The following is a 13,765-nucleotide window of genomic DNA, read 5'->3' on the forward strand; positions in this document are numbered from 1 at the left end:
GGTCCAACCAATAAAGATAAGAAAAGCTTTGGCGGTCAAGCATACTTGGGAAGCTGCAGTTTCTACAACAGTCTAGTAGAGGACAGGCTCTTCAGCAGCCTGCTGGGCATTTTTTTACTTCTTTCTTCCGTCTTGCAGACAAGCTAACTGAAGATGCGGTTACTGAGATATAATTTCTCTGCTAGGTCACAAAGTCTGAAAACATGGGCCTTAAGTGTGTAACTGTGTATCATCACTTGCCACCCCCAGTTTTTCCTAGCTCTACCAATCACCCAAAGTTCTGAATGCAGAAGCCCCGGGGCCCCCGGAAGATCCTTCAAGCTGGCATCCTTGGCCTCGCTGCGGGGGCTTAACTACCTGTGGGAACCCACGTAGCAAGGGTGACTCAAAGGGTTAACATGCAGTGGCGCCGCAGAGTGGCGGGGAGTGCAGCCAATAGTGTCTCTAGGCAGGCAGTACGTCTGGTGTGGGCGGGAGTGATCCAAAGTGTGCTTGAGGAAACCAACAGCGGCCTAGGGGTGAAAGGACAGCCAGGGTTAGATGTTCTGAGGAGGCGGGAGCAACCGAGAGAGCACGTAAGCATCTGTCCTTTCTACCCGTTCCTCTTTATCTTTAGTGTTCGGTAGCAGCGGCGATAGCCCAGGGCCCGGTGTATGGCCACGGAGTTACAGTGTCCAGACTCCATGCCCTGTCACAACCAGCAAGTAAACTCTGCCTCAACCCCAAGTCCCGAGCAGCTGCGACCTGGCGATCAGATCCTGGACCACCCAGGGGGAAACAGAGCCTCCAGGGCCAAGGTGATTCTCCTCACGGGGCACGCCCATTCTAGCCTGCTGGCCGAGCTGGACGCTGGGGCCTGCGGCGGCTCCAGCCTCAACTCAGAGGGCAACAGTGGTAGTGGTGACAGTAGCAGCTATGACGCACCAGCTGGCAACTCCTTCCTAGAGGACTGCGAACTCTCCTGGCAGATCGGGGCGCAGCTTAAGCTGCTGCCTATGAATGATCAGATCCGGGAGCTACAGACCATCATCCGGGACAAGTAAGCCCAGAGCGGAAGGGGAAAGGGAAGTGGAGGGCCTTGCAGGCTGTGGGCGGGGATTGGAAGTAAAAGGGCTAAGAGACAGTGTTCTTGGCCTTGGCAAACTTTGGAGATTTGGGTAAGGCCTTTTATTTCGGGTGTGTGTTTGTGTCGTGTGACTCGAACGCCAACCTTCTCTTTCCAAGTTCCGGTGTTTAACATCACTTTGGGTGGGGAGGAAGACTTTAGGTAGCCTCTGGGCTATTTGTCTCTCCCAGGGAAGACAACTCCTTGGCCATTCCAGGCAGGTAAACTCCCCTATACTATGTGCCCAGTGTTTGTCCACATGGTAAACCTATAACCCAGAAATGGTTACTATCCAAAGTTATGCACTACCACCAATCACCTCAGGCTCATAAATAGAAATAAAGCAATTTCAAGGAAATTCTATTCAGGCCCTGACCCTTTAGTATTTGCTACTGCAAACAAGGTCTTTTAGTCTTGGAGTTCAGGTTTACTTGGTCACATGAAAGCTTATCGTCCAACTCTTATCATTTTTCACTGTAAACTCACAGAACATAGTTAATGGATCCAAAGGAGCCTAAAGGAGCCTTTGGCCCCTCCTAATCCCACAAACCAATGTAGCCAGAACTTCATGTTAAAATGTAGTTTTGAAATTTCTAAACCTACGTTGTAAATGGGTTTTCTCCAGGGAAATATGTACCATGATGAACTACAGCTGTTTTCTTTATTGGCAGCACTTTAAATGAGCAGCATGTCAAAACACCCCTGTTTTAGTGGCAGGGGTGGTGGGGGGCATGCCTTGATCTTTTAAAAATGGCTACTGGATGACAGATGCCACTCCCTAAACCAGACTCTAGAAACCTTGTCTTACACTATTGTAATAATACTGTTTCCCTGCTTGCAGTTTTTCCTCTCTTCCACATGCGCCCATACATTACTGTACAATCAATCTTTATAACATACATCTTTGATTCAGTAATTGCCCTACTCAGCAACCTTCTTTGGCTTCTCAGAGCCTACCAAATAAAGTCCAGGATCCTTAGCTTGATTGATGTTTTTGAGACAGGATCTCTGTCTGTCACCCAGGCTGGAGTGAAGTGGTGAGATCATAGCTCACTGTACCCTCATACTTCTGGGCTCAAGTAATCCTCCTGCCTTAGCATCCTGAGTAGCTGGGACTACAGGCACATGTCACTGCCCCCGGCTAATTTTTTATTTTTTTTGTAGAGATGGAGGTCTTGCTATATTGTCCACGATGGTCTTGAACTCCTGGCCTCAAGCAATCCTCCTTCCTCGGCCTCCTAAAGTGTTGGGATTACAGGTGTGAGCCACCATGCCTGGCCCCCTTAGCTTGGGATGAAGGCCCTTCTTCATAGTTCCTAGGAACAATTCTGAAACATATCTGTGTTTGCTATCATCTGGAATTCCCTATGTCTCCTTTATGCACGTTCAGGATACTTATTCTTCAGGATGAAACACAGCATTAAATAATTGTCCACCTCTGCCAAGAAGCTTCCCTTTAATCATTATTCCTGGCGTATCTTCCCTGGTCTTTTTAATGCAAGATTCACCTTCTATTTCGTATATTGTTATTTTTGTATAGATCTTATCCTGCCTATGACATCTTGAGGGCAGAAATCTTTTACATTTTTGAATGCCAGCCATGCCTTGCAAATAATAGATGCTCAGTTGCTAGAGGTTTTTTGTAGCTCTTAAAATTATATTTATGAAACTATACTATTTTACTCTTTTTAATGAATCAGTATTGAAAACTACTGTGGTTATGTTATCTAATAGACAAAATAGTGATCCTAAAAAATAGGAGGCATAGGTTTGCTGTAGTTGTGGTAGGGTAGGGGCAGCCAAAATAAATCTTACATGTACAACAAAGAAAAATAGATGAGGATTCTTGTTTCTATAGAGCAGAAGTTACTAAGCTTGGGTCTTGGACTCCCTCGTACCAGTAGATGGGTTTAGGGCTTTAACAAACCCTCATAAATTATCTGGGAAATTTTACTCATATGAGGATTTTTAATAGTTGTTTTTAAATAACATCTTTATTGAGATATAATTCACAGACCATACATTTCAAGAATTTAAAGTGTATAACTCAGTGGTTTTAAGTATGTTCACAGCTGTGCATTTATCACCACAGTTTTAGAACATTTGTCATCACCCCAGCAAGAAACCCCATGCCCATTAAACAGTCACTCCCCATTTTCACCCAGCCCACCCAAAGCCCTAGACAATCATTAATCTACTTTATATTTCTAATGGTTTGCCCATTCTGCACATTGCATATAAAAAATGTCTATTCTGGACATTTCTTATCATACAATATGTGGTCATTTTGTGACTCGTTTCATTTAGCATGTTTTCAAAGTTCATCCGTGTGGGATCATTCCTTTTTATGGTTAAATGATACTCCATTATATGAATATACCACAATTTGTTTTTCCATCAGTTGATGAACATTTAAGTGGTTTACCACTCTTTGGCTATTATGAATAATGCTGCTATGAACATTCACATATGTGCCTTTTTTTAAGAGGGTGAGGATTCCTTAGCTTTTTAGATTTCACAAAGTGTCATGATAATGTAAAGGTTAAGCGCCCTTGCTATAGAGCTTGGAGAGGGAATGGGATTTAGCATTCACGTATGACAAAATAATACCTGATTATACTTCATTAGTCAGAAAAACCTGGGTTATGTAGTAAACCTGGGTGTAAGTGGAATCCTTTTTCTTTTTTTCCTCTGAGTTTGGAAGGAGACAGCAGGATCCAGAGGAGTGATTTAGGTAATATGTTTAGCATCTCTGTGCTTCACCTTTATCATTTGTAAAATGAAGATGTTGGTAAATATCACATGGAGCCCCTGGGAGGCTAAAGCAAGATACTGTTCATGAATATTCATTATGAACTGTGAAGAGCTGTTCACATTTAAGGAATTTCAAGCCTCATGTTTGGATTTGTGCATACTTCTAATTGCATTCATAAGTGCTGTCTTCTTGATTTGTCAGAAGACAGTAAAATGAATTTAACTTTATGTGGAATTCACGTTTTTATTTTGAAAATGAATACAGGGATATCGTAGATAATTTTTATCTTGTTTTGATATAGTATGGAAAGACCCACAGCAATTTTTAGTAATGTATTGATGCTTATTTAGGCTGAGGACATTATTTTTAGTTTTGTTTTTGTTAACCAAATTAGAGGCTTTATATTCCCTTTCTTTATCTTTAAAAAATTGTCATCCTCTCTCACAAGACCTATTTTAGCCCCTCTAGGAGGCTGGTTTAAGGTGCCTGTGGTAAGAGGAGCTATATTTACGTAGGTCTAGTTATGGAAGGTGCCGTCAGTTATCATAGCCTGTTCTCTTTGGGGCTTATTCTCTTCTCTATTTTGATGTGACAGCATAAATGTACACTGTGGAGCTGTCCGATAATAGAAGCCACTGGAGTACATATTTTTTCTTTTATTGTTTCTGGTCCTTAGCATCTATATAGTGAAGGGATTGCTTTGTGAATTGACTTTGGTATGGGGAAATCGGGATTGAGCCAGCAGGACTGCATGTTGTATATATGTGAAACAGTCAAGATTGATAACATTGTCTGTATTGATTTAAAATGTCTTTTTAGTTTTTGAAGTGTGCAATATTTGAAACATAATATATTGGTTGTATTATTGAATTTCAAGGAAATAAATTTCTCTGTTTGAAAGTGCAGTAAACACTGAGTGAGTAGATTATTTGCTCAGCCATACGTATGTGGGTTGCTGGTGAACTTGGGATAAGAAAAGATTCCTTCATTTATGTCGTTTTGTTTTTGTTATTGCAATGGATTAAACCACACATTCTTCTCTTCTGCTTCCTTTATATACTAAACCCGGCAAAATCTGAGTAATGCGCTTTTCCTGTGAATATAGTTCATGACCTCATATTTAAGGCAATGCAGTGTGTTTAAAAGATCGTCCTCCGTGTCCAGTTTTTTCTTTTTTATTTTTTGTTTCCTGAAACATTAAAGCTGTTGTGTGAGCTGTTGAATGCTTCCTGCATATTTGTCCTAGGTGGGGCTTTGGCATGGCCTCAGCAAGCTGCTTGGATAAAAGTTTAGCAATGTTAGAGTATGTCGGTATGTGACATAGGACAAAAAAAGGAGCACATTCAGCCTTGTGCCTCTCTTTAGTCACCTGGAGGGGAGAAAATTATCCTTAGGGTGAATGAACATCCTGTGTAACCCTAATGTGAGTGCAATCTAATGTGATTTGAGTTGTGTGACTAAGTAATGTATTGTCCTTAACCAAAGCTGTGTGCATCAGAATTGCCTGTGGAGTCTCTCTCTCTCTCTTTTTTAAAAATACAAGTCCCTGACTCCCATCCTTTTAGCAGTTGTTTGTATAGTCTTGAGTACAACCTGACCACAGGTAATTGTGCTGTGCTTAGACTGGGCCATTGCCCCTGGGAGAATGGCCAGTCTCCCTTGTGTGCTGATTTGCTAGCCTCCTGATTTGGGCTATAGATAGGGTGATCTGGGGATTCCACACACTAAACAGAACTAGGCTAGAGAGCCTGACCTAGCATTACATCAACACTGGAGGAATCTCCCAACATTTCCTTCCAACTTGCACAAAACCAAAATGCCCACCGCAGAAGAAAACTGTGACGCGCAAATTGTTTAAAACATGGACATATTTTCGGTTTTTGTGTGTTTCCCATATGACTCCTCTGACTTTTAGAGCAGGAAGGAGGAAGTCACCACTAAGCTATACGGACCTCTGTTATAATATTTACTGGGCATATCCTGGTATACCTAACTAGACTGGACTCCAAGGAGGCAGAAAGGGGGTCTGACCTGGCACAGTCCCTGACACAAAGGATAATTAATGTAGCAATTGTAATCAGATAAAATGATAGTTTCTCTTGTTTTTCTGTCCCATTTTTTTTGCAGTAATTTCAATATTTATTTTATCTTTTTAAAGCTTTCAGGTTTCACTTATTTTATTTATTTTTTTCCATAAGTTATTGGGGTACAGGTGGTATTTGATTACATGAGTAAGTTCTTCAGTTGTGATTTGTGAGATTTTGGTGCACCCATCACCCAAGTAGTATACACTGCATCATATTTGTAGTCTTTTATCCCTCGACCCCCTCCCACCCTTTCCTCCCAAGTTGCTAAAGTCCATTATATTATTCTTATGTCTTTGCATCCTCATAGCTTAGCTGCCACATACTAGTAAGAACGTACGATGTTTAGTTTTCCATTTATGAGTTATATCACTTAGAATAATAGTCTCTAATCTCATCCGGGTCACTGCAAATGCTGTTAATTCATTTTTTAATGGCTGACTAGTATTCCATCATATACATATATATATATATATATATTTGATATATATTCCATCGTATATATATATATATTTGTTGGCCATTTGTATATCTTCTTTTGAGAATTGTCTATTCATGTCCTTAGCCCACTTTTTGATGGGATTGTTTTTTTTTCTTGCTGATTTGTTTGAGTTCCTTGTAGATTCTGGATATTAGTCCTTTGTCAGATGTATAGGTTGTGAAGATTTTCTCCCACTGTATGGGTTGTCTGTTTACTCTTCTGACTGTTCCTTTTGCTGTGCAAAAGCTCTTTAGTTTAATTAAGTCCCAGCTATTTATCTTTTTTTTTATTGCATTTGCTTTTGTGTTCCTAGTCATGAAATCTTTGGCTAAGCCAATGTCTATAAGGGTTTTTCCAATGTTATCTTCTAGAATTTTTATAGTTTCAGGTCTTAGCTTTCAGTCCTTAATCTATCTTGAGTTGATTTTTGTATAAGGTGAGAGATGAGGATCCAGTTTCATTCTCCTGCATGTGGTTAGCCAATTATCCCAGCACCATTAGTTGAAAAGGGTGTCCTTTCCCCACTTCATATTTTTGTTTGCTTTGTTGAAGATCAGTTGGCTATAAGTATTTGGGTTTATTTCTGGGTTCTCTATTCTGTTCCATTGGTCTTTGTGACTATTTTTATACCAGTGCCATGCTGTTTTGATGACTATGGCCTTATAGTATAGTTTGAAATCAGATAGTGTGACATTTCCAGGTTTGTTCTTTCTGCTTAGTCTTGCTTTGGCTATGTGGGGTCTTTTTTGGTTCCATATGAATTTTAGAATTGTTTTTTCTAATTCTGTGAAGAATGATGGTGGTATTTTGACGAGAATTGCATTGAATTTGTAGATTGCTTTTGGCAGTAGGATCATTTTTACAATATTGATTCTACCCATCCATGAGCATGGGATTTGTTTCCATTCATTTGTGTCATCTGTTGTTTCTTTCAGCAGTGTTTTGAAGTTTTACTTTTAGAGGTCTTTCAACTCCTTAGTTAGGTAAATTCCTAAGGATTTTATTTTTTTGGCAGCTATTGTAGAGGATTGAGTTCTTGATTTGATTCTCAGCTTGGGTACTGTTTGTGTATAGAAGAGCTACTGATTTGTGTACATTAATCTTGTATCCAGAAACTGCTGAATTCTTTTATCAGTTCTAGGAGCTTTCTGGAGGAGTCTTTAGGGTTTTCAAGGTAAAAGATCATATCATCAGCAAATAGTGACAGTTTGACTTCCACTTTATCAATTTGGATGCCCCTTATTTCTTTCTCTTGTCTGATTTCTCTGGCTAGGACCTCCAGTACTATGTTGAAGAGGAATGGTTAGGGTGAGCATCCTTGTCTTGTTCCAGTTCTTAGAAGGAATGCTTTGAACTTTTCCCCATTTAGTATTATGTTGTCTGTGGGTTTGTCATAGATGGCTTTTGTTACATTAAGTTGTGTCCTTTCTATGCTGATTTTGCTGAGAGTTTTAATCGTGGAGGTATGCTGCATTTTGTTGAATGCTTTTTCTGCATCTATTGAGATGATCCTGTGATGTTTGTTTTTAATTCTGTTTATGTAGTGTGTCACATTTATTGACTTGCACACGTTAAACCATCCCTGCATCCCTGGTATGAAACCCACTTGATCATGGTGGATTATCTTTTTGATGTGCTGTTGGAATTGGTTAGCTAGTATTTTGTTAAGGATTTTAGCATCTACGTTCATCAAGGATATCGGTCTGTAGTTTTCTTTTTTGGTCATATCCTTCCCTGGTTTTGGTATTAGGGTGATGCTGGCTTCATAGAATGAATTAGGGAGTGTTCCCTCTTTCTCTGTCTTGTGGAATAGTGTCAAAAGGAATGTTATCAATTCTTCTTTGAATGTCTCGTAGAAGTCTGCTGTGAATCTATCTGATCCTGGACTTTTTTTTTTGTTGGTAATTTTTAAATTACCATTTCAGTCTTGCTGGTTGTTATTGGTCTGTTCAGGGTATCAAATTCTTCCTGATTTAAGCTAGGAGGGTTGTATTTTTTTCAGGAATTTATCCATCTCTTCTGGGTTTTCTAGTTTATGTGTGTAACGGTGTTCATAGTAGCCTTGAGTGATCTTTTGTATTTCTCTGGTGTCAGTTGTAATATCTCCTGTTTCATTTCTTAGTGAGGTCATTTGGATTTTCTCTCTTCTTTGTTAATCTTGCTAATGGTCTATTAATTTAATTTATCTTTTCAAAGAACCAGCTTTTTGTTTCATTTATCTTTTATGTATATATTTTTTGCTTCAATTTCACTTAGTTCTGCTCTGATCTTGGTTATTTCCTTTCTTCTGCTGGATTTGGGTTTGGTTTGTTCTTGTTTCTCTAGTTCCTTGAGGTGTTACCTTAGAATGTCAGTTTGTGTTCTTTCAGTCTTTTTGATGTAGGTGTTTAGGGCTGTGAACTTCCCTCTTAGCACTGCCTTTGCTGTATACCAGAGGTTTTGGGAGGTTGTGTCATTATTTGGGAGGTATGTGTCATTCAGTCTGAAGAATTTTTATATTTCCATCTTGATTTTGTTTTTGACCCAGTGATCATTCAGGAGCAGGTTATTTAATTTCATGTATTTGCATGATTTTGAAGGTTACTTTTGGAGTTGATTTCCAGTTTTATTCCACTGCGGTCTGAGAGAGTGCTTGATATAATTTCAGTTTTCTTAAATTTATTCAGGCTTGTTTTATGGCCTATCATATGGTCTGTCTTGGAGAAAGTTCCATGCACTGTTGAATAGAATATGTATCCTGCAGTTGTTGGATGAAATGTTCTGTATGTATCTGTTAAGTCAATTTGTTCCAAGGTATAGTTTAAATCCATTGTTTCTTTGTTGACCTTCTGTCTTAATGACCTGTCTAGTGCTGTCAGTGGAGTATTGAAGTCCTCCACTGTTATTGTGTTGTTGTCTAACTCATTTCTTAGGTCTGTTAGTAATTGTTTTATAAATTTGGGAGGTCCCATGTTAGGTGCATATATGTTTAGGATTGTGATAGTTTTCCATTGGACAAGGCTTTTTGCCATTATATAATGTCCCTCTTTGTCTTTGTTAACTGCTGTTGCTTTCATGTTTGTTTTGTCTGATATAACAACAGCTACTCCAGCTCGGTTTTGGTGTCCATTTGCATGAAGTGTCTGTTTCCACTTCTTTACCTTAGGTTTGTGTGAGTCCTCATGTGTTAGGTGAGTCTCCTGAAGGCAGCAGATAATTGGTTGGTGAGTTCTTATCCATTCTGCGGTTTTGTATCTTTTAAGTGGAGCATTTAGGCCATTTACATTCAATGTTAGTATTGAAATGTGAGGTTCTGTTTCATTGATCGTGCTCTTTGTTGTCTGTGTACTTCTTTTTTTTTTGTTTTTAGTTTTGGCCTTTTACTTGTATTTTTGTTATATAGGCCCTGCATGATTTATGCTTTAAAGAGTTTCTGTTTTGATGTGTTTCCAGGATTTGTTTCAAGAGTTAGAGCTCCTTTTAGCGGTTTTTGTAGTGGTGGCTTGATAATGGTAAATTCTCTTAGCCTTTGTCTGAAAAAGGCTATATCTTTCCTTCATGTATGAAGCTTAGTTTTGCTGCACACAAAATTCTTGGCTGATTTTTTGTTTGTTTGTTTGTTTGTTTGAGGAGGCTGAAGATAGATAGCTCATAGCTTGTAGGGTTTCTGCTGACAAATCTGCTGTTAATCTGATAGGTTTTCATAGGTTACCTGGTGTTTTTGTCTCACGGCTCTTAAGATTCTTTCCTTCATCTTAACTTTGGATAGCCTGATGAAAATGTGCCTAGGCTATGACCTTTTTGTGATGAATTTTCCAGGCGTTCTTTGTGCTTCTCGTATTTGGATGTCTATGTCTGTAGCAAGGCTGGGGAAATTTTCCTCAATTATTCCTCCAAATGTGTTTTCCAAGCTTTTAGAATTCTCTTCTTCCTCAGGAACACTGATTATTCTTAGGTTTAGTTGTTTAACATAATCCTAGAATTCTTGGAGGTTTGTTCATATTTTCTTATTCTTTTTTCTTTGTCTTTGTTGGATTGTGTTAATTCAAAGACCTTGTCTTCAAGCTGTCAATTTCTGTCTTCTACTTGTTCAATTCGGTTGCTGAGACTTTCCAGAGCATTTCCCATATCTAAAAGTGTGTCCAAAGTTTCCTGAATTTTTGATTGTTTTTTCTTCGAACTATCTGTTTCCTTGAATATTTCTCCATTCACTTCTTGTATCGTTTTTGGATTTCCTTGCATTGGGCTTTGCCTTTCTCTGGTGCCTCCCTGATTAGCTTAATAACTAACCTCCTGAATTCTTCTTCAGGTAAATCAGGGATTTCTTCTTGGTTTGGATCCATTGCTGGTGAACTAGTGTGATTTTTGGGGGCTGCTAAAGAGCCTTGTTATGTCATATTACCAGGGTTTGTTTTCTGATTCCTTCTCATTTGGGTATGCTCTGTCAGAGGGAAGATCTAGGGCCAAAGGCTGTTGTTCAGATTCTTTTGTCCCACGGGGTGTTCCCTTGATGTAGTACTCTCCTCCGTTTCCTATGGATGTGGCTTCCTGTGAGCTGAACTGCTGTGATTGTTGTCTCTCCTCTGGATCCAGCTACCCAGAGAGTCTCTCCAGCTCTGGGCTGGTACTGGGTGTTGTCTGCGTGGAGTTCTGTGATGTGAACTGTCTATGGGTCTGTCAGCCATGGATACCAGTGCCTGTTCCAGTGGAGGTGGCAGGGGGTGCAGTGGACTCCATTATGGTTTTTGGCTTTGGTGGTTTAATGTTCTATTTTTTTGCTGGTTGGCCTCCTGCCAGGAGGTGGCACTTTCCAGAGAGCATCACCTGTAGTAGTATGGAGAGGGACTGGTGGTGGGTGGGGCCCTAGAAATCCTAAGATTATATGCCCTTTGTCTTCTGCTACCAGGGTGGGTAGGGAAGGAACATCAGGTGGGGGCAGGGCTAGGTGTGTCTGAGCTCAAACTCTCCTTGGGCCGGTCTTGCTTTGGCTGCCATAGGGGATGGAGTCGAGATGCCCAGGTCACTGGAGTTGTGTACCTAGAAGGATTATGGCTGCCTCTGCTCAGTTCTGCAGGTTGTCAGGGAAGTGGGGGAAAGCCAGGAGTCACAGGACTCACCCAGCTCCCATGTAAACCGAAGTGCTGATCTCACTCCCACCATGCCCCCTCCAACAGCCCCAAGTCTGTTTCCAGGTGGTGGGCATGACTGGCTTGAAAAATTGCCCAGGCTACCCGCCTCCAAGTTGAGAAAGAAAAACTTCTTCCCCTGCCTGTGGAGTCTGCACACTGGATTTGTGCCCTCCCCCGAGTTCTGGCCAGGAGGATTCTCGCCCCATTGAAATTGTTACAAAGTTCAGCTAGAGATTTCCTTCTCCCTGTGGAGATTTACCCCCTGCTCCTCTGGCCTCCCTCCTGATGGATCCCTGTTTTGTCAGGCAGGAATGGGCTGCTTGGGGACCCAGCAAGCTTCCAGGGCCTTTCTGCTGCTTCCTCTACCCCTGTATTTCACTCGGCTCTCTAAATTGACTCAGCTCCAGGTAAGGTCATACATTTCTCCGGCAAACAGACCTTCAGATTCTTCAGCGGGGGTGTGTGTTTGGGAGGGGAGGGTCTCCCTTTCCCACTTCCACATTTGGGGCACTCACAGTATTTGGGGTGTCTCCCAGGTCCTGCAGGAGCAATTCGCTTCCTTAAGAGGGTCTGTGGGTCTTCTCCTCTGTCCTATTTTGAATGTTCACATTGAACGCAGCTTTGAGGTGCAGGTAAATAGTTATTGACACTCTATGAGTTTATTAAGAAGGCGCTAAAGTGCTGTGGCCTTGATGACTTGCACCTGGCAAAAAAAAAAAAGTAACATAATATTTTTTTTTTAAACTTTTTGCTTTTGGTTAAGTTTGCTCCAAATTCTTCATTGGGGGTTTATTTTTGTGAAGGTAAAGGAAGGAGAAGGAAAACCATTCATAAATCATCTGTATACTATGACAACTTTGGGACTATATTTTAGTGATCACATAATAATAAAGTAGTTATGGATGTAAAGCTCATGTTTTCACTAAACATTAACTTTAAATGAAACATTCCTTTGGTTAAAACCTGCCAGAAAAGCTTTTTTGTTGTACTTTCCTTTAACTTGTTGCTCAAAACCTAAAAAAGCACATTAGAGCTGAGTTTGAGTCCATTTAATTCTTCCTCCTCAACTTAGATTGCCTGGCAAAGTACAGGATGCTCAGTTAAATCTGAATTCAAATAAACAATGAATAATTTTTTATGTTAAGTATGTCCTAAATATTTCATGGGATTTCTGAAATACAAATTTACTTGGGGGTGGGGGGTGGGTCCTGATTTTGATTTACTTAATCTGGCAAACCTATGCCCAACTACAACACCCAACCTGCCCCTCGCCCCATATGCTACAAACAAACTTTGTATATAATCCTCCCAGAAAGAGTGATATATTTAAACTTTTGAAATGACAACTAATTCAGTGCTACTAGCATTTTATTTAAATTAAGTTGTTTTTAGGTGATAAGTCATGAGATTTTGCTTTAGTCATTGTTGGAAAGGGTGTATTCTTGTATGTGGTAACCTTAGTACATATTTTACAAGCCATGTTATAAAAACTTTTCCCTCTTCAGAAGGAATATTTTAATGATGTTTTATTTGCCTCCCAGACTCTTTTATTGTTTTGTTGTTTGCACTGTATATACATATCAATCTGATTCACAGGGAGAGAAGTATCATAAAAGGACATCTAAAAAATTGGCTACCTTTTAGTAGTAAGCATTCTCTTATTAGGGCAAAATATAAGTCATTGCTTTTCTCAGAGACTTGGAATTGGAGAGCTCCAGGCTTTAAAGAACCTGACTTTACTTTGGGAAGCCTCACTGTTCTCATTGCTAAAGTGGTAGTGATAATAAAATCTACTTCTTAAATTGTATGAGGATTAGATGAGACAATATACCACAGTGGTTACTACTGGGCACCAAGGAAGCTTTTAATAAATGGTGGCCTCTGGAAAAGAAGGTAGTAATATGTGTGTAACATTAGGTACATCCTGTAATTTATGGACCTTTTTATAGAAGAGTTATATACTTAAGTCTTTGTGATTTAGGATATATATATGTCACAAACACACACATATGTATGTATATGTAGTTGTTAAATTGATTTTTGTAAAAAAAAGATGAGGGTTGTTAAGTGTATTCTGAATAGAAAGAAGAAAGAGAATGAGTGATAAAATGTCAATATCTGCTGTGAGAATTGAAGTTGTAATTATCCCAGGAGAGAATCCCTCCATTTAGAAGTTGTAATAATAGTAATAGTACTAGTAGTAGTGAGGCCTAGTAAGAAAATGGGAGAAGC

General features: G+C 39.8%; 2 protein-coding genes across 6 annotated transcripts in view; one reads left to right on the plus strand and one right to left on the minus strand.

Annotated features, from left to right (window-relative positions):
- Window positions 1–440: 440 nt before the first annotated feature.
- UPRT (uracil phosphoribosyltransferase homolog) overlaps window positions 441–13,765 on the plus strand; it is a 32,239-nt gene continuing 18,914 nt past the window's right edge. For 2 of the 5 annotated variants that reach the window (XM_055269491.2, XM_055269490.2), the window contains exon 1: window positions 654–1,039. In XM_055269491.2, the coding sequence (XP_055125466.1) occupies window positions 654–1,039 (386 nt within the window). Of the gene's footprint in view, window positions 1,040–11,838; window positions 11,941–13,765 lie in introns of all 5 variants that reach the window. The other 3 variants (XM_055269493.2, XM_055269489.2, XM_055269492.1) reach the window with 3 other exon arrangements.
- ZDHHC15 (zinc finger DHHC-type palmitoyltransferase 15) overlaps window positions 12,169–13,765 on the minus strand; it is a 258,275-nt gene continuing 256,678 nt past the window's right edge. Inside the window, exon 12 of the mRNA XM_063634713.1 lies at window positions 12,169–12,236. The gene's annotated coding sequence lies outside the window, so the exon portion shown is untranslated. The remainder of the gene's footprint in view (window positions 12,237–13,765) is intronic.

Source organism: Symphalangus syndactylus, chromosome X (assembly GCF_028878055.3).
Source record: "Symphalangus syndactylus isolate Jambi chromosome X, NHGRI_mSymSyn1-v2.1_pri, whole genome shotgun sequence".
Taxonomy (NCBI): Eukaryota; Metazoa; Chordata; class Mammalia; order Primates; family Hylobatidae; genus Symphalangus; species Symphalangus syndactylus.